This window comes from Capra hircus, unplaced genomic scaffold (genome assembly GCF_001704415.2).
Source record: "Capra hircus breed San Clemente unplaced genomic scaffold, ASM170441v1, whole genome shotgun sequence".
In the NCBI taxonomy this organism is placed as follows: Eukaryota; Metazoa; Chordata; class Mammalia; order Artiodactyla; family Bovidae; genus Capra; species Capra hircus.
The window spans coordinates 26,416-49,769 of NW_017189522.1; the positions used below are offsets into that span (position 1 = coordinate 26,416).

Consider the following 23,354-nt stretch of genomic DNA (forward strand, 5'->3'; position numbering starts at 1 on the left):
CTTAGTTTGCTGATTTAATGGCACTTTGCTGCTTTTGCTTTTCCGGTGGTGAGGGTGCCACCTTGGGGTGGGGGTGAGATGGGGTGGCTGTGGAGTGCTGAGTTATGGTGGGGGGGTCTGGGGGGCACACGGACATTTGGAGGGCCCAGCGCAGGGAGGGCACTGGGCGACATGGACATCCCTTCCGCGGGGGGACCAGGAATGTGGAATGGCGCTGAGACTGGGGGTGCGAGGGCCCCATCCCCAGCCTTCTGAGGACCTTGCCCCCGTCTTCCCCAACTATAGCCCTCCTCTTGATTGTTCCGGGCGGCAGGGGGGCTCAGTCCCGGGGACACAGGCTGGCTGGGGTGGGGTGCGGGTGGGTCACAGTGCTGGCTGGCCGAGGAATGTGACTGGGCTGAGGGGCGGAGGGGCGGGTGGACGGGTTGGGGGGGTGGCCCCAGCCTGGGGCAGGAATGTGGGGCTGGGGGCAGTGGTCCCGAGTCCTCTGGAGCTGGGCCGGGTTGGGGGGGTGTGGAGCAAGAAAGGTGGGTGGGGCCAGGGCACACGGGAGGGGGACCGGCTCAGAGCTTGTGGGGGTTCACCCACTTGTAGGTGCCCTCGTACTGGAAGCCCACACGCTTCATTAGCTCGTCTGCCTCCACAGGGCCCCGGCTGGCAGGGGGACAAGCGGTGGGGAGCGGTGAGGGAGCCCTGAACCCCAGGATCCCCCCTCACCCGCCCCGCCCCCCGTCACCCCGCATACACACCCCGTCTTGTCCCCCACACCTCCTGCGTAGATGTACCTGCCATACACGTAGGGGATGGGCCGGGCCTTCTCGCGTTCAATGTGGTGGAGCAGTGGAGTGAAGATCCGCCAGGCCTCCCGCAGTTCATCACTGAGGGGACAGGGGTGGGGATGGGAGGCCAGTGGGACCACAGAGGGAGGGGGGGTGAAGAGGGGGATGGAGGAGGGCCTATCCTCACCTGCGCACGAAGTGCATCTGGCTCCCGCAAAAGACGTCCAGGATGAGGCGCTCATAAGCATCAGGGAGCTTCACATTCTGCGGGCAGGCCACAGGGTGTCACCAAGGTGCTGAGCCCTGCGGAGCCCTGGGCTGCTGCCCCTGCCCAGGGGCCAGGCGGTTGCCCACCTTGTATCGGTTGCCATAGGTCAGGTCAAGCTCCGACTCCTCGGGGTTGAAAAACATGCCAGGCTTCTTGGTCATCATCTTGGTGTACACGGCCTCGTTGGGCTGCACGCGGATTACCAGTTCGTTGCGCTTGCACTGCTGCCGGAAGATGTCCCCGGCCACGTCACGGAACTGCAGACGCACCTCGGCCTTGCGCTCATTCAGGGCTTTGCCGCAGCGCAGGATGAAGGGCACCCCTGAGAGGAAATGGGGGATGGACAGAGCTGGCTTTGGGGAGTGCTTGGCCAGCCGCAGGGGCCGGCTCCCATCCCCGCGGGCCGGAGGCGCCACCTACCGTCCCAGCGCTCATTCTCCACGTAGAGGACGGCGGCCGCAAAGGTGGCCGTGGTGGACCCGCGTGGCACCGTGGGGTCATCCAGGTACCCTTTGGTGGCCTCCCCCTCTCCGTTGGGGTTCCCCACATACTGGCCCAGGACCACGTTGCTCGCCTGCACCTCTGAGATACATTTCAACACCTTGACCTGCAGGAAAGCCGGGAAGACAGGCCCCTTGGGTAAAGAGGACACCGGGCACCAGGGAGCCATGTTACGCCCAGGGGTGGCCTTCCTGGATGGGTTAGTGGCTAGTGGCCCCGACAGTCAGGAGGTGTTCCACGCACAGCTTTGCTCCTGCTGCCAAAGCTGGGCTTCAGGCTCCATCCCGCAAGGGCCCTTCGGGACCACCTCACCCCACCCTTGCTTCTCCAGGAGAAGCTTGGTCGCATGGCCCTGCCAGTTCTCTGACAGGCTGCCTGCCTCCAGGCCCAGGGCACCTGGTGCTCAGGATGGGTGGCTAGGGAAAGGGGGCTGGGCAGGGAGGGGGCGGCCCCACCCACCTTCTCATCACGCACGTCATCTGAGTCAGTGGAGGCGGGCTTCTCCATGGCCACCAGACACAGCATCTGCAGGAGGTGGTTCTGCATCACGTCCCTGTGGGCAGGAAGGAGTGAGGCATGAGCTCCCTTAGCCCCTCATCTGCCACCTTTCCAGAACTCAGGGCCTCAAACTCAGCCTTCTAGCAACAAGCAGTGAGCTTCCTTCCTGATCCCCAATGTCTGCCAGGTCCCCTTAAGGAAAGGCAGAAGACAGTGACCCCACCCTTTACAGTCCCCACTGACTGCTCAGACACTCATGCCACCCAACTTGAACCTCTGGGTCCAGGAGCCCAGAGCGGGGTGGGGGGACCTGCAGGGGAGTGGGATGGTGCCTGTGCCCACCTCCCTGGATAAGGGAGCCGGGCTCTCACCGGATGATCCCAAATTCATCAAAGTAGCCCCCACGACCCTCAGTGCCAAAGGGCTCTTTGAAGGTGAGGATGACGCAGGCAATGTTGTCCCGGTTCCAAATGGGCCCGAAGATCCTGTTGGCAAACCTAGGGGAGGGGCACAAGGAGGCTGACTGTGCATTGGAGGGGGGCAGCCCGGGACCCCTAGTCCCCAGCCCCTTCTCCGGCGCACCTCAGCACCATGAGGTTCTGGACCATCTCTTTGCCCAGGTAGTGGTCGATGCGGTAGATCTGGTCCTCGTGGAACAGGGAGGCGATGTGGTTGGACAGCTGGTTGGAGCTCTGCAGGTCCTTCCCGAAGGGCTTCTCCACGATGATGCGGTTCCAGCCTCTGTGAGAGCCCAGAACCACATCACCCTCCCTGGGGGGGGGCAGGGCTCAGCATCCCATCCCCGTCCACCCTCCCTTCCCTAGGGAGTGAAGGCAGAGACTCCCCGCCTCCTCTCGGCAGTCAGCTGGGCCAGCCAAGTTCTGCAGGGCTGGCTCTCCTTTGGCCTCTGCCCAGAGGACACCCCTTCTAATTCCCAGCCCTTGGGGCTCGGCTCAAAGCTTCCTCAGAAGCCTTCTAGCCTGACTGGCTGGCGAGTGGGAGGAGCACCTCCTGCCCTCTCTGCTCCCTTCTGGCAACGCAGGGGTCCTGCGGGGTCTGGGGGTGCCCTGAGCTAGTGGGGAAATAGGGGGAGGGGATGCCAAAGGCATAGCTCCCCCCAGGGGTTTAAACGTGGGGAAGTAAGTAAGTGTTAGTCGCTCAGTTGTGCCTGACTCTCTACGACCCCATGGACTGCAGCCCACCAGGCTCCTCTGTCCATGAGATTTTCCAGGCAAGGATACTGGAGTGGGTTGCCATGTCCTTCTCCAAAGCATCTTCCTCATGCAGGAAGCAAACCTGGGTCTCCTGAACTGCAGGCAGATGCTTTACTGACTGAGCTACAAGGGAAGCCCCCTTTATCGTAACGGAGAGTTAATGTGGCCATTCCACATCCAAACCTGGGACAAAGTGAAACAGACATGGCCCTGGGTTGGTGGGGCACATAAGCAAGCACGCAGGAGTTACTGCGTCACAGGAAGCAGGGTTCCCGTGGAGCAACACCGCCCCATGGTGGTGGTCGAGGGGACCGTGGGAAGTGCCGAGAGCCTAAGTCGGCAGCAGTGAAAAAGTTTCATGGAGCAATACTGCCACCTTGTGGTGTTAGTCGGGACTGCTGCCAGGGACAGTGGGACTTCTGCGAAGCTGACCCTGAGAGTCTATATAGGGACCTGGATGGTAAATATGGGTGCGAGCACTTTCGGGAAACTTCCAGAGAACGGAAATTGCCCATTCTCTGCAGACTGAATTCATGGAAGTAACAAACCAGGGGCATCTATCTTTTTCAGACTCCCTAGACCGGTTGGCCCTGGGGGCTCTGCTCAGCTTGCTGGGGCAGGTCACACCAGGGTAGGGCACACCCTGAAGGCAGGAAGGGAGGGAGGAAGACCAGCCTTACGTCTGGCTCATGCAGGTCTCGTGGATGTTTTTGGTGACAGCCTCATAGACAGTTGGGGGCAAGGCCAGGTAGAAGAGGCGGTTGGTCTGTGTGCCCCGGTGAAGGGCATTTATGTGGCTGTTGAGGCGCTCGTAGGAGGCAGTGTCATCGTACTGGCCAGCCACGTAGGAGTTGCGGGCAAAGAACTCCTCCAGCTTGGACTTCTCCTCCGGGGTAGCCTAGGCAACATGGACACAAACATCTTGGCCCCCTGCCCTTGTTCTCCTATGAGCCCATAGGCAGAGCAGGCTTCCTGAGGGGTCAGCCATCTTAGCCTCGCACTGGGGTCACTCACAGCTCTAGCACGCCCACGGGGGTGGGGGCCTCAATGCTGTAAGACAGAAGCCGGAGTCCAGCAAACTGGTATCTGGGAGAAAGCTCTCTCTCCAAAGCCATGCCACCTAGGTACCATGTGTTGAGAGAAGGCAGGCATCTCCATGTTAGAGAGGTCACAGGGTACAGTAGGAAGGAAGTGGTAAGCCCAAGTCACAGGGGGCTGGGAGGTGCCAGGGAGGGGGTGGCCTGGCATAGGAGGGGCGGGACGAAGGGCTTCTGTGATAGGATGGGGTGGTGGTGGTGTCTGCCACCTGCCGAGACCCCAGAAACCACTCACTTTGAAGAAGGGCTCGCTCTGCTTGCGGATGTCAGCCACTGTGAGGCGGGAGCGGGCATAGCCCACGATGTAGGTGTCTTCGGGCAAAAGGCCGTCCCGGAACAGCCACCTGAGGGCAGAGCATGGCTGTGGCAAGGGCGAGGGGGCACGGGGCCACAGGGGGCGGTGGGGACACAGGCTTACCAGATGGTGGGGTAGATCTTCTTCTTGGCCAGGTCCCCCTGCGACAGAGAAACAGGCGTGGTTAGGAGCTGAGGACACGCCCCAGATCACCCCCACGGGGGAGACCTGTGCACATTTGTCCTGCCCCCTGTGTATAGACTGAGCCGCTTGAACTGGGGCCCAGTCTAGCCCTTGACCCTGGCCTGGAGTGCCTGCACATTGCTGGGGGCACCTTAAGGGAAAGAGACCTCACGCTGGCCAGGATGTACTCCATTAACCCACTGGTCCCACGAGCCACAGACTCGTCTTGTGGTTGAATGGGCAAAACCAAAGCCAACACAAGAAGCCCGCTTCTAAAGAGCTCACGGGCTAAAGAAAACCCTAGACTCACTGGAACTGAATGGCATTGGAAGTAGCACGCGAGAAAACTGAGGCATGACTTTAAATGCTTATGTTAGCAAAAAAAAGAATGGCTCGAAGCTGATGAACTCAGCATTCAGCTGAAAAAGTTCGAAAAAGGACCATCCATCGTTGCTCAGTTGTGTCGACTCTTTGCGACCCCACGGACTGCAGCCTGTCAGGCTCTACTGTCCATGGAATGCTCCAGGCAAGAATACTGGAGTGGGTAGCCGTTACCTCCTCCAGGAGATCTTCCTGGCTCAGGGATTGAACCCGAGTCTCCTGCATTGCAGGCAGATTCTCTACTACTGAGCCACCAGGGAAGCCCTAGAAAAAGGACAGCAGAATTTAAAAGCCAAACAAATCACAAGGCAGGAAACACTGCAAAGTAAAAATGAATAAAATGGAAAACAAGCCAAAAGAACAGCTCAACAAAGCCCCATCTTGGTATTTGAAAAACACTAATTAATTCAAACAGTCCCCTGGGAAAGACTGCTTTTTAAAAAGGCACCAAGAATCACAGGGGCAGTGGGACAAAACTACTGACAGGAAAGACCACAGAGGGTTTTGTGAATGACCTTATCCCACATCTGATAAGTTACATGAAATGGACACTTCTGGAAAATTCCAACATACCACAATGGAGTGAGTGACCTGGTGAGGCAACAGTCATTAAGGAGACAGGATGGCGTTCACACCCTTCCCAGCAAGCCCAGCCTGGCCCCTGACAATTGTCCCTGACAGAGACAGCTCTGCCAACAGGTCTCACAAAATGCCACGGAGACTGCCATTCAGGGAGTGTTTGCCAAGCCACGTGGTGGCCCCAGGACCCTGCAGCCAGAGTCTGAGAAATGCGCACAGGTGGTCCCGAGCCTGTCTCATCCATGAACACAGATACAAGTGCAAACAATTCTGCAGGAGATACCAGCAAACCCAACCCTGCAACGTCAAACATGGAGTATGTCTAAACTAAGTCGGGATCATCCTGCAAGTGAAAGCTTGGTTTGATATTGAAAAGAAAAAAATCATTAATATTCACTACATGAACAGATTAGAGGAAAAAAGCTCTAAGCCATGTGTCTACTCCTTTAGAGTTTTTAATCTAGGTACCTTGTTAAAACTCACCAGATGGAGATTAAATGTTCCAGAAAATTTCAACACCTAGTGTGATAGGACCTCTTCCCAGACTAGGCATAAAACAGGACTTGCTCACCTTGCTAAGCAGACCCTGTTAAAAACTCCACAAACATCATATACTGTAGGGAAAGGTTGAAATAATCCTCTTTCAACAACCAGGAACAATAAAAGAGGGCCTGTCTTCGGCTCTTTACTCAACACCCCACCAGAAGCCCCGCCAGCAGCAGGCAGAGAACAAGACACACGACAAGGTGGGGAAGGAAGTGTCATGCAGGCCTGGTCTCTAGCTGACCACCTGTCCATTTAAAAAAGGAAAACCACTTGAAACCAAGCTTTACGCAAATTATTACAATTAATAAGATTTTAGGTTTGAAAAAGTTAATAGATGGGAGTAGAAACAGATTTCTTAGCTAGGACACAGAGCGCAGTAACTAGAAAAATGGATGAAGGCTTGAGCAAAATTAGAAACTCCTGGTCATCATAAGACACTATTAAGAAGATGAATTGGGGAAAAAAAAACCAAGATGAATAGATAAGCCACAGACTGGGAGAAAACATCCACCAGATGTAGTATCTGGAGTATATAGCCCACTTCCCTCGATATTGTGATATGTGTTAAATGCCACTGGTTAGTACACTTGAACGTGGTTAAAAAGGTCAATCAAAAAGAAAAAAAAAACACTCTACAACAAAACAAGAAAAGAATTCAAGATTGGTAAAGGCTTGACCACATACTTCACAACAAGAAAAATCAATGGTTACTTAACACACAGGAAAGTGGTCAAGATGACCAGTTGTCACAAAAATACAAATTAAACCACAATGAGATCCAGCTTGACCTTCACCAGTAGGTTGTAATCTGAAAAAACTAACCCCATCTTGTGTTGGAGGTGGTGTGGAGCAAACACTTGCACCAGGGTTCACAGCAGCCATAATTCCCAACAGCCCTGAGCTGGGACACAGTGAAAGGCTATCAACAGGGGATGGACAAGCTGGATATCTACACAGTGGGACACCCACTCAGCAACACCAAGGGATGAGCCAGGGGGATTCCCTGGTGGTCCAGTGGTTAGGACTCCACCACAGGGGTTTGCGGGTTTGATCCCTGGTAGGGGAACTAAGATCCTGCAAGCCATGCAGCGGGCAAGAACAAAGATTACAAACCAAGAAAAAAGGGATGAGCCAGTGGCCTACTCAACACAAGCAATTCTCAGAACCAGAATGCTGGACACACAAGGCTCAACACCCTGAGTTCATTTAAGGGAAGCTTTAGAAAAGGCAAAGCAGCCACAGTGACAGAAGTGAGAGTCCACAGCAGGAGGTGGACTGGCTGGGGAGATGGAAACGTTGTCTCTGGTTATAAAGGTCAGAACCGATTGGACAGAGAAGATGTCTTTCGATGTGTACGAATGTTGCCTACAAATAAAAAGACTGAAAAGAACAACTGAGCAGACGGCGGGCGGTGCTTGCTGTTGACCATGTGAAACTTTCCAAGATAATGGCAAGTGTGTGAAGACACAGCAACTGTGAGCAACAACACTGTCATCCCACGAAGTCACCCAGTCCCTCCTCTCCAGGCCGGTTTAGCTGCCATAGCCACGGCTACCTGCTTGCTTTTGGTGACCTGACAAAGGAATTCTCCACTCTGGGTGGAAGTGGTGGTGAGCCTGGGCATGGCCTGGGTGAAGAGCAGGTGCCCTTTTATGCTCCCTGCCCTGTCATCAGTGAGGGCTGCTGGGCAGAGCTGCTAGACTCGCCCCGGGCAGGAAAACCACCTCCAGGGGTGAGGACCTGAGTCTTCAGGGCAAAATGACCCTTTAAGAGTCATGTCAGCACTGGACGCAGTCACATCTGTGGACTGTTGCAGAGAGGAGCCGCAGGACCAGAACCGATTGCAATCCGCACCCCTAGACGGGCCATGAGGACGGTAGTTGGGGAGCTACCAGGTGGGTGAGTCCTCCCCTGGCTGGGGGCGAGGGGGGCCACTTTTGAGGCTAGCACGCTCAATCCCCATTTGTGGCTTCACCCTCTGTCTCCTGGGCTGAGCCAACATCTGCACGTGGACAAGTCTGCTCCAGCCCAGGTCTTGGCTAGTGCCCAGCCCACACGGGCCAGTGTCTCTCCGCCACCTCCGGGCTCTAGCGGAACCTGGAGTGCTCCAGTGGGTGGTTCCCAAACCAGGGTGCCCTGTGTTGCAGCCCCTGCCCCCTGTCTGCCAGCCACTTAGAACTGATTGCTGAAGGCTCTGGAGCAGGGCCCCCTCCTGCCGGCCACCTTCCCTGGGAAGCCTGGAGATAACAGCGCCTCAAGGTCAGTCACTGATCCCCGGCTGCGGTCTCCCTGGAGCCCAGCTGCAACCCCTGTGGCCCCTCTCCTCCCAGTGCCCAGCAGTGCCCGCTTTCCGCTGACCCCTCCTGTTGCGGGGCTCCAGCAGGAGAAGCCATCAGTCCCGTCGGTGGGCACCTCCTGGCCCAGAGGAATGTTTGCTTCCGGTCAAATTCCAGTGGGCTAGTGTCCTGTCTGCTGAGTCACGGTGCCCTACACCCGACTGCCCTCACCGGTCCCTTTGGGATTAGCAAGGGGTGGAACCTGCTCGCCTTGTTCAGCTCAGCCCTGCCACCAGCGGCCTGAGTCACTCACCCAAGGGAGGAGTGAGGTAGGACCCAGATGGGGGCGGGGGCACAGAGGCCTAGGAGGCCCCCCTACCCAGCAGCCTGGGCCTGGTTGCACTGCCGGAGGTAATGTGGGCTGAGAGCATAGTGCTCGTGGGGTCTGGAGGAGTCTGGGGCCACGTGGTGACTTAGCAGCAGGAGCAGGGCCTGCTGCAGATTTCCAGCCACCTGCATCTGGCCTGCCAGCACCCTGATCTTATCTCAAGTCTCCAGTTTGATGAGCCCTTGGTCTCGCAGGGTGTTAGGGTGGAGCACGTGACAGTAGAAGTTGGGAGGCTGGGCAGGGGTGGGCTCTATCCCCCTCGAGGCAAGATCTGCCTGGCCTCCCTCCTGGGCCGCGGGGCTCATGACTCATCAGCCCTTTGGGGGAGCGCCAGAGTCACCGTGACACAGCAGGAATCTTATCGCCCCAGGAGGTGAGGCGGCCCAGAAGCACCCCGAGGAGAGAGGGCCCGGGTCCTCCAGCTCAGCCCTGGCAGGACCCCGTCTCTGGGATGGGCCCTGGAGGACTCATCGAGCCCATGGCCCAGATGGGGAAACTGAGGCCCAGAGGCAAAGACCGCCCTGCAGAACCTGCACTGAGCCACTTCTGCCCGAGGGGGTTCCTCGGCCTGTTTTCTCTCATCTCAATCGCTCTGTTTCCACTGGGGGTTAGAGTGGCTCCAGCCTGGCAGGCCCAGGGTTCCTCTCTCAACACTGGTCTGGAAGGAGAAACGGGGTTCCTGGGTTCCAGAGGCCTCCAGACCAGGTCCTGTAAGTACGTCCACTGCCCTCCTACTGAGGGTGGGAGTCTGGAGGAGGGAGTAGGGAGCGGCTGCAGCTACAAGGCCATCAGGTAACTCCTCAGGCTGGCCTTCGGACGGGGCGGAACCTGGGCGCGTGGGTGCGGGTTGGGCAAAGCCAGCAGGGAGGAGAGGGGCGGAGGACAGCTCATCCTTTTTGGAGTCGCAGGCTCCGCTCCGAGGCCCTGGCTCTGCGGACCTTGGCGCCTCCCAAGGCCTGGGGTGTGAAGGCCTGGCAGTGTTTGCTGTCACATGCACTCACCTTCAGGCCCAGCCCCCAGGCACGGCTCCCACAGTGGGGGGTGGGGGGGGCCTCAGGGCAGGTGCCTGCTGTGCTGTGAACTCCTTGGTCTCCCAGAGTAACAGGTTTGTGCCGCCTGCCTGCCTCCCACATATCCCAGCAGGAAGGGGAGAAACAAAACAACAGAAAAAACAGGCTCTACTTTGGAGGCCCTGGTACTCCCCCACCCCCCGCCCTGCTGGCTGCAGCCGGCACTTCCCCTTTCTGCCCTAGAAGCCTCTGCTGATTGCTCTTGGAACAGAGAAGAGCAAAGGGGAACTACTCCGGTTGCAAAGAAACAGTGTTGCCCAATGCCAAGGCCGCCACAAGTGAAGGCAGGGAGGAGTCACCAAATCAGCTCAGCAGAACCCTGGGGCCCCTTGGTGCTCCAAAGACTTCCATTGCCAAGTGGAGACTGTGGGGTTGAGAGAGGAGGAGACACTTGGCCCAGGCCACAGAACACACTTGGATGCTCTCACTGAGGTGTTTAATCGGAGTTGAGGGTCTAGGGTCATAGGCAATTTACTGAGGCTGGGGACCCTCTGCTGGAATGTCTTGGGACAGGCTGGGATGGGGATGGGGGAAGGAGGAAAAATAATCCTGAGTAACTTTCTTTGTCAACCTATTCCTTGGACCAACTCCAAGGTGTTAAGCTTTCTGGTGCCTCGAGGGACGAGGCTGGGGCCAGGGTGGGGGCTAAGCCGCCCCCTGTGTGCCCCTCCTGGGCATCCTACAGTCTTGGGGTGATAAGACGGTCAGGGGAGAGTTTTGGGCAGCCTTCCCTTCCCTCCCAGCAGCACAGCCCTCCTCACACGCAAAGCCCCCTGCCCTGCATTCTGGCTCTTTTTCCAAGTTTTGACCAGAATCACAAAACTGGCAGGAAACACGTTCTGCAAAGGGCGGTAGCCTGTTATACATGAATGAAGAGCTGAATTCCTCCAGAGCTGAGGGGAGAGGGGTGTGGAAGGGACAGAGACACCATGCCTGCCCTGTCAAGAGCTCACTCGCTTGGTAGAACTCTCGCTTCAGGTTTATACAGTAAGTCACCACCAGAGATGCTCGTAATCCTGGGGAGCGGATTCTTGGTCCTGTCCAGGATGAAGTTTCCCTTTGAGATGAAATGTAGACAGCGTTCCAGCCGTTTCTCATGTCTTGCCACTGGGTTGATCTTATTTCCACGTGGCACATGGAGAGAGTGCTTTTAGTTGGGGGGGCCGGTCATGGCTCTCCGAGGACCCACCCACCCTCTCATGTTCCACCCCCTCCCAACATGTATGGTCAGCACGCTCTGTTTCTGCCTTTGCTTCTAGTCTCTGGCCTTTCTCATCACAGCAAAGTGGCAGTTCCACTGGTTGGGCAATGGGGCTGGTCTCAGCTCCTTGGGAGGCCTTGGAAGTCGGGGCAAAGAGATGGGGTTTCAAGAAGGGTCAAGTGTGTGTCTTTGGGGACTGTGAGGGTAGACAGACAAGGTAGAGATCGGGCCCTGGATCCTACCTCTGGCACTGACTGTGTGACATCTGTCAAGTCAGAAACATGTTTGGAAAACACCCTTCTGGAATGGACTGCTTCCCCTGTTTACCTCTCTGCCTCCCCTGTGGAGGAGGAAGTCCAACCAGACAGTCCCGAAGGGCCTCCCAGCTCCAGGACAGAGGTCTACACTCAATGGCTACACACGGACTTCAGAAATGCCTCATGGTGTGTGTACACTGGGTGGTAACAGGTTGACAGCGGCTCCTGAGCAGGGGCAAGAGCCCGAGGGGCCCAACTGCAAGCAGTTGGGAAAGCACAGGCACCGTGAGGTCCCTTCTGCTGCGTTTAAGCTGTGGGGCTTGGTAGGGGAGACTCACCGATGCACCCATGATGATAAAGATGTGCGTATCGGCCTGATGGAAGTCATCACCCTGGTACAGCTCTTCTCGCAGGATCCCGCACACCTGGGTCCGGCTCAGAGCCACCTGCTCTGCCATGGCGCTCTCTAGTGAAAGAAACACTCAGTTGACAAGGCAGGAGCTGAGAGGAGCACTGAGAAGCTAGCCCCTTTCTGGAGGAGTCCTTTGGGCTCTCCTCCAGCAGATGTTTCATTACTGAAACCACTGACTGTGAATACCTGGGGAGCAGGATGTTCGGGAAATTAGAAACTGCTGGCCCTGGGCTCCGGCCATCCTCTCTGGGCAACCTTCTTCTGTGGTGTATATTACAAAATGACCCAAAACATTACTGGATTCTTACTAGGGCCTCAGCTCTGGGGCGACTGAGTAAAACGCCACTGGCGCAGCGAACGATCTGCCTAAGACCATGTCACCCAGGATGCAGGCAGAAACTCCATAATGAGCTGGATCGTGCAAGGTAGTGCAGCCGATGGGAGTGTCGCTCCAGCCCTCCTCCTGCCACGCTGGGCAGACCCCCGGCAAGTCCCTGGCCCTCTCAGGGTCTCCGTCTCCTCGGGGGGTCCAATGAGGGCAACGCAGGGTACCAGATTGGTTAGGCCCTCTGGATTTTGCCCCGTTCTTAAGTTTGGACAATCAAAGTGCCTCGTTGCGCCGCGACCGCCCACTCGGTTACCTGTGCTTCGTTGCTCTCGCCCGTCACACTCGCAGACCCCAAGTCCCCGGCCGTTTCCCCGGGCTGAGCCCCGCCGGCCCATTTAACCGGCGGGGGCGGGAGCCTGGGCTGAGCTGACCAGCCTCAGGCGAGATACGGGGGTGTGGCCTCCGCGGGCCCCTCCCTCGTGGGGCAGGGAAGGTCGAGGGCGCGGGCAGGTGCGTGCGCATCCCGGCCAGGCCGGGCCCCCCCACCCCCCCGTGGAGGCCCCAGCCCTGGCCAGCCCTGGCCAGCCCTGGCCCGCCCTGCCCCTCGAGCACCTGCGCCAGCCGCTGAGCCGCGGGCCGCCTGCTGTCTCGGCTGCGGCTGTGCCGTGTCCCCGCTACCTCGCGAGTCCGCCTGCAGCTCCCCGCAGCTCGCCCGTGTCCCCATCCCTGGCCCGACCCCGCCCCTAGAGTCCGGCTGTCGGCGCAGGGCCCCGGGGAGGTTCTGCGTGCTCGCGCGGGCCTCCACTTCCGCCAGCTGCTTGACCCTGTCCTTCGACCCTGTTGGTGGGTGGGGTCTTCTGCGGCTCCGTCCCCTCGCCAGACCGGTCGCCGGAGCAGGTCAAATCAGCCCTATTAGATGACAGCCTCGTTGTGGTTCCAACCCTAGCGGGAAGGGGGACGGCCCTGCCGGAGAGACAAGGGGGAATGCAGGTCGCGACGCTAATTACTGGGGAATGCCCCGCGGGCCAACCAAGGCTTGGTGGGTTCAGGTTTCCGCTTTGGGCAGCCTCTCTCTCACCTTCCGCCGGCCGGCCAGGCAGGGGCGGGACCTGAGCGTTTTACTTCCGGATCCGACAGCTTAGACACCGGAAGCCGGAAGTGAGAAGTTGGCAGAGGGAGAAGGGAAGGGCTACAGCGGAACTCGGACTTTCTCGGAGCGCCGGGGTCCGAGGAACGCTCGGGGCCCGCCGTTCCCGCCCTTCTCACGTCGGACCGACTCAGCTGACAGGTGTGGCCCTCTTCCGAAGACAGGGTACCATCGGTGGGCGTTCTGCCGCCTCCGACATCCCCTCCCCGGATGATCAGGCTTCCCCCTCCTGTTCGGTCCAGCCGGGTTCTGCTGCGCACTTCCAGAGCACCGGCGGAGGCAGGCCGATTGAGGACTCAGGTTACTTTGGCGGCGAGCGGGTTTGTTTCCGCCTCTCTTTCCTCCGCCAGCGCCGAGTCTGACCACACCCCTAGTTTGTGAATGACTCTTCTAGGTCGGAGACATTTTCTGTTCATCATCTATGCATTTCAGGTTAAAGTTCTTTAAGAAGGCGTTAAATATGACTTGCCAGCTAAGTATCTCACCTCATGTGCATCATTTTGCTCCTTTGCAAAACGATGAATGTTTCCCGGACCTCGTATCATTTCTGTGACTTGAGGATGAATGGGCCATCCTGACATGTTAGAGGAACTCAGTAACGAAGCCGCTATACCTGGAGTACAGTGAGCGAGGGAATGCTTAGAGTGGGAGCCGGTTTGATTCCTGGGTCGGGAAGATCCGCTGGAGAAGGGATAGGCTACCCACTCCAGTATTCTTGGGCTTCCCTGGTGGCTCAGCTGGTAAAGAATCCGCTTGCAATGTGGGAGACCTGGGTTCGACCCCTGGGTTGGGAAGATCCCCTGGAGAAGGGAAAGGCTACCCACTCCAGTATTCTGGCCTGGAGAATTCCATGGACTGGACACAGCTGAGCGAGTTTCACTTTAATGGGAGAACAGATAGCGCACGGCCTTGTAGGTGGTGGTAGGGACTTTAGGTTTTAAGCTATCGGCAATGAGGAACCATGGTAGGGATCCCAGCAGAGGAGGGATGTGATCAGAATCATCTTTCAGGCTGACTGATCTGGCGCGGTGGGGAGAACTGACTATGGGGGCGGCACGTGTAGGAGCTGGGTGACTTTTAGGAGGTTATTACAATAATTACCTGAATAGTGATGTTGCTCTTATCATTTTATTGTGTAAAATTTCAAAGGCATAGAAAAGTATAATAGTCTAGTAAATTCGATGTACTCACTTCCCAGCTTCAACAGTTATCAACTCGTGGATATTTTTAATTCATACTCCCCAAAAACAGCTTTGTTGACATATAATTCACATACCTCGCAAATCACCCATTTGAAGTATACAGTTCACTGGTTTTTCAGTGCATTCACAGACTTGCACAACTATCACCATTAATTCCAGAACATTTTCATCACTCCAAAAAGAAACCCCATGAACTTCAGCCATCACTCTCACCACCCCATCTACCCCTGCTCTAAGCATCCACTAGTCTTTCTGTCTATGTATTTACCTATTCTGGACATTTCATGTAAATGGAGTCATAATATGTGGTCTTTTGTGAGTTGTTTCTTTTTATTAACATAATGTTGCAGCATAGGAATGTACTAGATTTTGTCTGTTCATCAGTTGATAAACATCTGGGTCATTTTCACTGTGGCTGTTTGGAGTAATGCTGCTACCAACATTCCTGTGCAGACATGAGTTTTCATTTCTTTCAGGTAGATACCTAGCAGTTCACCCATTATTTAGAACCAAGTCCCAGACGCCATGTGATTTCTTTCAATAAAAGTTCCATGTGGATCTCTAAGAAATGACTTTGAAAGAAACATAACCACACCAGCACTATCACATGTAAAATAGTACCATTACCTGCTAAGTGTCATCAAATAGATTCTAAGATACATCTTGACAGGATTTCCTGATGAATCCGACGTGAGCTGTGAGACAGATGGGAATCAAGAAGGACTTGAAGGTTTTGTCCTGCCAACTAGAGCATGGGTTAGCCATCTATTGGTAACAAGGAAGGCCATGAATGGAACTGGCCTCTGGGGATGATCAAGAGTGTAGTTTACTGAGGTTAGTTTTGAAAGGATGACTGGATATCCAAGTGGAGATCTGGCATTTGATGTGTGAGTTGGGCGTTCAGGAAAGAGTTCTGATTTGGGGCATCATTAGCATTAAGATGAGGGCTACAGTTTTGAGTCTGGATGGAATTAGTACTGGAGTGACTGAAACTAGAGAAAAAGTCCCAGGACAGAGCCCTAGGGCACGACCACATGAAGGGCTGGGTTAAAGAGGATGGACCAATGAAAGCCTGAGAGAGAGCAGCCAGTGAGGTAGGCGGGAAACCAGTAGAGTGGGCTGTTCTGGAATCAGGGATCAGTGATCCATCAGATACTGCTAATGGGTTAGTAGGGTGTTCAGTGAAGCATCAGTGTAATAGTGAAATGTCCAAGCTCGTCTGGGGTTCAAGTCTCTGGCTGCAGCTCAGGCCCTACTGGAAACTTCTTTTGGGATTAGCTTCCTCTTCATGTAGCCAGTGTTGGGCAGGCCTTAAAAGGGCTCCAGGTTGATGCTGTCAGGCGTAGACTCCCTCTCTGTACTCCAGGTCACAAGAGAACACAAATGGCTCAGCCTTTCTCTGCCTCCCTGCCTTCATCTGTGAGCCCAGGCCCTGCTTTCAGATGTCTCAGTACACGTCAAACGTGGGATGATCCACTTCAGCCCTTCTGTTCCACAGAACACTCACCAGGCTCTGAGTGATCTCTGTGAAGACCCTCTTACTTGGTGTATAGATTTCCTAGGGTTGCTGTAAGAGATAGCCACAAGTGGGGGCAGGGGTTTAAAACAACGGAAGTTTATCCTTTCCTGGCTCTGGAGACCAACAGCCTGAGGTCAAGGTGTTGGTAAGGCTGTGCTTCCTTCGGAGGCTCCAGGGCAGGGTCCTCTGGGCTTTGTCCAGCCTGTGGGGGCTTCAGGTGTCCCTGGGCTTGTGACCACATCCCTCCTGTCTCTGCCTCTGTTTTCATGTGGCGTCTCCTCTGTGTCTCTCCTCTTCTGTGTCTCATAAGGACACTTGTTGGATTTAGGGCCTTTCTCATCCAGGATTATCTTATCTCCAGATCCTTAATTTTATCGCATCTGCAAAGATCCTTTTCCGCAGTTCACAGTCACAGGTTCTGGGTGTCATAAGGTATGTAATAAGGTATGTCACATGGACATACCTTATTGGGGGTTATCATTCAACTCACTATACTAGGTGAGGGGCCACTCATCTCCACTCATGCTTGGAAGTGTGTGTGTGTGGGGTAGGATTCCCAGCATATCGACACATCCCTCCAAAACTAATTTTCTATGTGATTTCTCCTCTCTGGTGACGTTCTTAACTTCAGCTTACAGTTTACAAGCAGTGCTGAACCATGACCTTTCCAAGCCCCACAGAAGTGCCTGCACCTCCCATAGGAATGGGACTATGTGCTACCTCTTAGACCAGAAAGCCCATGTTAGCATCTCTTTCCACTTGCCAGCATGTTCATCATTTTGCTTGAAGTGTGATGCCAGGACTCCTCGTCCTGCAGGGTAGCAGAATTCTGTATAGGTCTCTTCATATCCTACCCTTGCTAACTCTCTTTCAGGCCTTGACCTGTTGGATGAGCAGGCCCCCCTGAAAGAGTCCACTGTGTGAGATGGTGCAGCCGAGTGGTGGCCCGGCAGGGGACCAGGACATGCTAGGTGAAGAGTCTTCTCTGGGGAAGCCAGCCATGCTCCACATGCCTTCAGAGCAGGGCACCCCTGAGACCTTCCAGCGCTGTCTGGAGGAGAATCAAGAGCTCCGAGGTGAGGGCGACAGTGGGCGGGCAGAGTCAAATGTCTGGGGAGCAGGCCCTGCTGGGGGAATTGACCCCACTCACCCAGTGCCTCTGCGTTTTCTGGGACTGAGGTGGGCAAGGCACTCGAGAGCCAGTTTGTGGCTCTGGCTCAGCTAGCCTCCTTCCTTCGTTTCCTTTGGGGTTCTCTGGAAGTGACTCACAGCTACAGAGTGCCATCCAGAATGTTTAGAGTCAGGACCAACACTGGGGAGGGGAGGGGATGGGAAGGGAAAGGCAGGGCAGTGAAGAAGAAGGGGCGGGCAGAGGGAGAAGCTGGGCTGCCCTCCCTCCAAGGAGCTCTGGAGCTGAGGTGACCTTTTTGGGTTGTCCCTGTCCCTGTCGGGCCGAGGCCGCCAGGCTCCTGTGTCTCCGTACTGATCAGCCATTGTTGTCATTCAGTCACTCAGTCGTGTGTCTGACTCTCTGCAACCCCAGGGACAGAAGCATCAAACAATATACTGGAAAGGGGCATGGCTACCTGAGGAAGGGCGTGGCTATTTTAAGGGGCGTGGCCTGCTCCAGAAAGGGGTGTAGTCTGCTCTGGGCTAGGCTGGGGCTTCCTAGGAAGGGCCCGTGGGTGGCTTTGGGGAAGGGACATCTGGGCCACTGTGGGTGGACTGTCAATCGTCCCCCCTCCAGGTAAGACAACCAACAATATCCCCCAGGTGTTGTTAAATATGTTTCTGTGTTGGGGCCACATTGAGCTGGCAGCCAAGTTTGGGGCAGGGAGACAGTTCACTCTCCACAGCTACATATGTGGTCTGAGCTCATCCCCAGGACAGTGGGGGCTGGTGGGGGCACCGTGGGCCTGAGGCAGAAAGCCCTGTCTCAGATCAGTCGCTCCCTTGTAGGGCTGGAGTCTTATGGGGACTGTGGTACGTAAAAGGAGGCTCTGGAGCCAGGCTCAGGAGCCATTGTGGTTCTAGCGAAAGAATGTTCCATCAGAAGGCCTATTTAGCTCGTTGGGGGTTCTGAACAGAGAGGGGGCCTCCTCTAATCTAGTTCTGTGGTGGCTAGCACCTTCACAGGCCATGGATCCGTTTTGTCAGTACCAGTGGTGAGCTGCTGCTTGGGGGTGTCCCTGGGTGTGTGGCTCTCCTTTCCTCAGCCCTTGCTGACTGTCTGGGAAGAGGAGGACAAAGTGGTTCTTGAAGCTATCTTGTGTACCAGGCACTTTGGCTGCTTTTCCATGTTACCTGTCCTGTCTCTGAGATGGGGATGCTTGTCCCCATTGAACGTGTGCAAGAGGATGGTGAGGCTCAGAGAACTCGCCTGCTCCGAGACTTCTGGCCCTGCCCCCCAGACCTCCCTCAGTCTGGGGCCAGCAGAGCTCGAGGAAGTTTGCCCCCAGTCTGATCCTGAAGGCAGTGACCCAGGGGCCTGCTCTGACCCATGCAGAAGGCAGATGAGTTCCAGAGTCACTTACAAAGAACAAATAAACTGACATTTGACTTTTTTTTTTTTTTTGCCACACTGTGCGGCTTGTGGAACCTCAGTTCCCTGACCAGGAATTGAACCCAGGCCAGGGCAGTGAAAGCACTGGGTCCCAACCACGAGGCCACTAGGGACTCCCTGACATGTGTTTTTAAGTGAAGCTTTTGTGGACACTGGGGGCATGTCATTTGCGTAGCTGACCTTGAAAGTGATCGGCGAAACGAGGGAGTGTTGGGAAGATGTCCCAGTGGGGGAGTCCTCGGGGCGGTGGGGGGCCGCAGGCCCTGGGCTCATCTGGCCCCAGCCATCTCTGCAGACGCCATCCGCCAGAGCAACCAGATGCTGCGCGAGCGCTGTGAGGAGCTGCAGCGTTTCCAGGGCAACCAGAGGGAGGAGAAGGCCTTCCTCATGCAGAAGTTCCAGGAGGCCAGGGACTTGGTGGCGAGGCTGAGCCTAGAGAAGCGCAAACTGCGACAGCAGAGGGAGCAGGCCCTACAGGAGGTGGAACGCCTGAAGACATGCCAGCAGGTAAGGACCTGGCCGTCTGCTTGGGGGCACCGGGGTGGGGGGCTCCGGAGTTGGGGAAAGCTGTTGTCCTCCCAGTTACGGCATTAGGATGAGCTGCTGGCTGGGATATGGGTTGAAATCAGTAAAGATAAAGGAACGGAGGGCAAGTCCAGGAGAGACGGAGCCATGCATGACAGTGTGCCCTCTGGGGACTTGTAGGGGTGGTCATTCCCGGAGGTCTGGGGCGCCTGTATGGATCCCCTTAGGTACTTGATTTCTGGGTCCCAGAGATCAAGCTGGTACATGTGGCCCAGGGCCTGGCCAGAAATTACGCTGCTGGCAGTGTAGACAGCCTGGTGGGGGCCCTTGGGGAGTGTCTCAGGTTTCCGGGGCTGCTGTAACAGAGTACCACAAACAGGGTAGTTGGAAGCCACAGAAATGTGTGGTCTGCCAGTCATGGAGGCCGGAAGTCCATGATCCAGGCGTGGACAGGGTTGGTTCCTTCTGAGGGCAGGATCTGGTCCAAGCCTGTCTCCTAGCCTCAGGTACCTGCTGGGAGGACTCTGTTCTGTGGTTTGCAAACACGCTGTCACGTGGCCTTCTCCCCTGGTGTCTGGGCATCTTTCCTCATCTTATGAAGACACAAGGGTCAAAGAGCAGTTCAACCGGTCTTAAGGTAAAGGGGTAGGAACCGGTTTTGTTTGGTAACCACTGTCAGCACACGAAAGCACCGGGCACCCTTCTGATTGGCATAGGGGTGCCGGTGATTTGAAGGGAGAGTGAGGTGGGGTCAGCGACAGGGTGTTGAGTGAAAACCCACGGCGGGTTGGTCAGGGTCAATATGGTGAGGTCAGCAGCATCCGTCCCCGGGGTCAGTTCTTGAATGTTACGATTCCATCCTACTCAGAGATGGGTAGACTCAGGCCCTGTCCTTCCTGAGGATCCCATTCCAAAGGAATGACTCTCAGGTCCCCGAGAAAGCCTCTCCTGGGTTGTTGGAGGTACACAGACATCTCAAAGGGCCAGAGCAGGGGTTCACGTGGGGAGCCTTCTTAGGAAAGACTTGGAGAAAGGGGGGGTGCTCAGTCAAATGTTGGCTGGAACAAACTACATTCTCTTGCTAGCCCTGTTTTCTCAGATGGGGACTCAAAAGGGAGCTGGGTCGGCCCAGGGTCCTGACCTTAGGCTGCAAGAAGTCACAGTAGAGCTTGCTCAATTGTCCGAGTCTTTTGTAGTTTTCAGGAGTCACTGGATCAGAGGCCCGCTCTCCTCCAGTGTGACCTCATCTTCACACCATTACATCTGCAGTGACTGTGTCTCTAGGTCAGATGCCATTGACACATACTGCAGGTTAGTTCAGTTTAGTTCAGTCACTCAGTTGTTTCCGAATCTATGCAACCGCATGGACTGCAGCATGCCAGGCCTCCCTGTCCATTACCAACTCCCAGAGTTTACTCAAAACTCATGTCCATTGAGTTAGTGATGCCATCCAACCATCTCTTCCTCTGTCATCCCCTTCTTCCGTCTTCAATCTTTCCCAGCATCAGGGTCTTTTCCAGTGAGTCAGCTCTTCGTATCAGGTGGCCAAAGGATTGGAGTTTCAGCTTCAACATCAGTCCTTGCAATGAACATTCAGGACTGATTTCCTTTAAGCTGGACTCATTGGATCTCCTTCCAGTCCAAGGGACTCTCAAGAGTCTTCTCCAACATCATAGTTCAAAAGCATCAATTCTTCGGTGCTCAGGTTAGGCCTAACTGTGGGTTAGGCCGTGGCCATACCACTTTGGGGCCACCAGTAAAGCCACTACCACCCTGAACCTGTGCAGAAGGGAGAAGGAGAAGGCTGCTGTTCTCAGAATGCCTGCAGAGCATCCACCTGCCCTGTACTTACGGGATGGGATGCTGGCTTCACAGGAGCGATCAGAGCCACTGCCAAAGCCCTATTGCTAGCTGACAAGTCTGACAGTAGTGGGTATTGGAGAGGCTATGGCTTCATGTTGCTGCTGGAAGCCTCAATTGGTAACACTGCTTTGAAAAACCATCTGGCATTTTTTTTCTTCAAGTTGAAAGTTCAGGTCACCCTCACCTTGTCAGTTGTACCCCAGGTGTATACATAAAAGAAACTCTTGCACATGGACAGCAGGTGATAGGGGTAAGATGTTAACTCTGGAGAAACCAGAATAAAACTCATATACCATAAAATTTGCCCCTTGAAAGTATAGAATTCAGTTGTTTTTAGTATAGTCTTAGAGTTGGCCAACCATCTCTTTCCTTTATGTAGTTCCAAAACAGCAAGAAGAAACCCCAGGAAGAAACCGTGTCCCCATGAGCTGTCACTCCGCAGTCCCATCCCCCCAAGCCCCAGGTACCTGCACATCTCCTGTGAGTGGAATCCTGCAATGTGTGGCTCTTGTGTCTGGCTACTTTCTCTCAGCATCATGCTTTTAAGGTTCATCCATGCTGTAGTTTGTCCAAGTACCTCATTTCACTTTATGACTGGATGATATTCCAGTATAGAGAGAGACTGCATTTTTTTAAATCCAGTCTTCATTTGATGGACATCTGGGTTATTTCTACTCTGGCTGTTAGGAGTAATGCTGCTATGAACATTTCTGTGCCGACATGAGTTTTCATTTCTTTCAGGTAGATATCTAGGAGTTCACCCATTTTTTAGAACCAAATTCCAGACACTGTGTGATTTTTTTCCAGAAAAAGTTCCATGTGGATCTCTAAGAAATGACTTTGAAAGAAACATAACCACACCAGCACTGTCACATGTAAAATAGTACCATTACCTGCTAAGTGTCATCAAATAGATTCTAAGATACATCTTGACAGGATTTCCTGATGGATCTCACGTGAGCTGTGAGAGGCAGATGGGAATCAAGAAGGACTTGAAGGTTTTGTCCTGCCAACTAGAGCATGGGTTAGCCATCTACTGGTAACAAGGAAGGCCATGAGTGGAACTGGCTTCTGGGGATGATCAGGAGTGTAGTTTTACTGAGGTTAGTTTTGAGAGGATGACTAGATATCCAAGTGGAGATATTCATCTAATAGAACAGGTGGTGTGGGCTATTCGCACTCTTAGATGAGGAAGGTCTCACTAAGTTGCCATCGAGTAAGCCTGGAAGACAGGACATGAGCCATATGGATATCTGGGGAAAGAATGTTTTAGAGGAGAGGAAAGTATGTGCAAAGGTCCTGAGGCAGAAGCTTACCTGTAATGTTCAGGGAAGACTAAAGAGGCAAGCATAGCTGGGGCAGAATGGAGAGGGGCTGAGGAGGTAGTCATGGTGGAGACTAGTCATGTGGGATTAGTAAGCCAGTGGAAGGATTCAGGCTTTGATCCTGAGTGTGACAGAAACCAGGGGAGGGGGCTGAGCTATGTGGATTCCTCTGGAGTGTGGAGGATATTATGGATTGTTATGTTTCCTCCAAAGAAATGTCCATATCCTAACCCCTAGTACCTCAGAATGTGACCTTAGTTAAACATGAGGTCTTTGCAGATATAACCAAGTTAAGGTGAGGTCACAGTAGCTGAGGATGGGTTTAAATCCAATGACTGGTGTCCTTAGAAGAGAAGCAGACATACAGGGAAGATGGTCACGTGATGATGGAGGCAGAGATGGAGTGATGCAGCTACAGCTGATGAATACCAAGGACCACTGGCCACCCCCAGAAACCAAGGCAGTGGGCTGGAGCTGATCCTCCCTCAAAGCCCTCAGAACTATCCAGCGCTGCTGATACCTTGCTCTTGGACTCCTGGCCTCTAGAAAGCAATCTGTTTCTGTTATCTTAACCACCTGCCAAATTTGTGGTCCTTTTGGGCAGCCCTGGGGAACTCCTACAGCCACAGGGGTGGAACTGGGAGCCTGGGCAAGCTTATTGTAGCTGCTCAGCAAGGGACTCTCAGCGGGCTGGGCCCAGTGGTGGGCTGGAGTGTGGGCATTAATCCATAGGGTGTGCCCATGGGCTTCAAGGTGGAGAAGTTAGACAGGCAGTCAGATAGCTAAGTTGGGTTGTAAGAGACAGGTCTGTCCTGGAGGTAGGACTCTGTAAAGTCTCAGCCTTCGGAGGGTACTGAAGGCCTTGAGACAGAGCAGGTCATCCTCACATGTGTATACATGGAGAGGGTCACAGGCCTGAGACTGCCTTTGAGAAGGA

The 23,354-nt window shown here is 54.9% G+C and overlaps 2 protein-coding genes across 9 annotated transcripts in view; one reads left to right on the forward strand and one right to left on the reverse strand.

Annotated features, from left to right (window-relative positions):
• On the reverse strand, positions 1-13,366 carry G6PD (glucose-6-phosphate dehydrogenase). 5 transcript variants are annotated; one of them, XM_018044339.1, is made up of 14 exons: positions 13,352-13,366; positions 12,886-13,236; positions 11,872-11,999; positions 4,776-4,813; positions 4,593-4,701; positions 3,941-4,158; positions 2,629-2,817; positions 2,418-2,543; positions 2,008-2,101; positions 1,468-1,654; positions 1,134-1,369; positions 967-1,043; positions 786-878; positions 1-654 (listed from the first exon to the last, which is right to left on the reverse strand). In XM_018044339.1, exons 2-14 carry the CDS (start codon positions 12,995-12,997, stop codon positions 564-566), a joined length of 1,698 nt encoding a protein of 565 aa, XP_017899828.1. In that variant the 5' UTR covers positions 12,998-13,236; positions 13,352-13,366; the 3' UTR covers positions 1-563. The 5 variants fall into 5 exon arrangements, with proteins under 5 accessions (XP_017899828.1, XP_017899827.1, XP_017899829.1 ...); XM_018044338.1 differs by lacking the exon at positions 13,352-13,366 and having other exon boundaries at positions 12,886-13,343; XM_018044340.1 differs by lacking the exon at positions 13,352-13,366 and having other exon boundaries at positions 2,629-2,787; positions 12,886-13,342.
• Positions 7,416-23,354, forward strand: part of IKBKG (inhibitor of kappa light polypeptide gene enhancer in B-cells, kinase gamma) — a 25,572-nt gene continuing 9,633 nt past the window's right edge. The window contains exons 1-3 of one of the 4 annotated variants that reach the window (XM_013976822.2): positions 7,416-8,600; positions 17,016-17,217; positions 19,000-19,211. In XM_013976822.2, the coding sequence (XP_013832276.2) occupies positions 17,067-17,217; positions 19,000-19,211 (363 nt within the window). In that variant the 5' untranslated portion in view covers positions 7,416-8,600; positions 17,016-17,066. Of the gene's footprint in view, positions 8,601-8,974; positions 9,029-13,437; positions 13,562-17,015; positions 17,218-18,999; positions 19,212-23,354 lie in introns of those variants that run through there. The other 3 variants (XM_018044344.1, XM_013976823.2, XM_005701339.3) reach the window with 3 other exon arrangements.

Excerpts from the sequence above, each read along its gene's own strand:
- G6PD (XM_018044339.1), bottom strand. The coding sequence starts at position 12,997 with ATGGGGACACGGGCGAGCTGCGGGGAGCTGCAGGCGGACTCGCGAGGT. Across the intron at positions 2,544-2,628 it reads CAGAACCTCATGGTGCTGAG|GTTTGCCAACAGGATCTTCG; the intron begins GTGCGCCGGAGA and ends CCCCTCCCCTAG. Across the intron at positions 1,370-1,467 it reads GGAGAATGAGCGCTGGGACG|GGGTGCCCTTCATCCTGCGC; the intron begins GTAGGTGGCGCC and ends ATTTCCTCTCAG.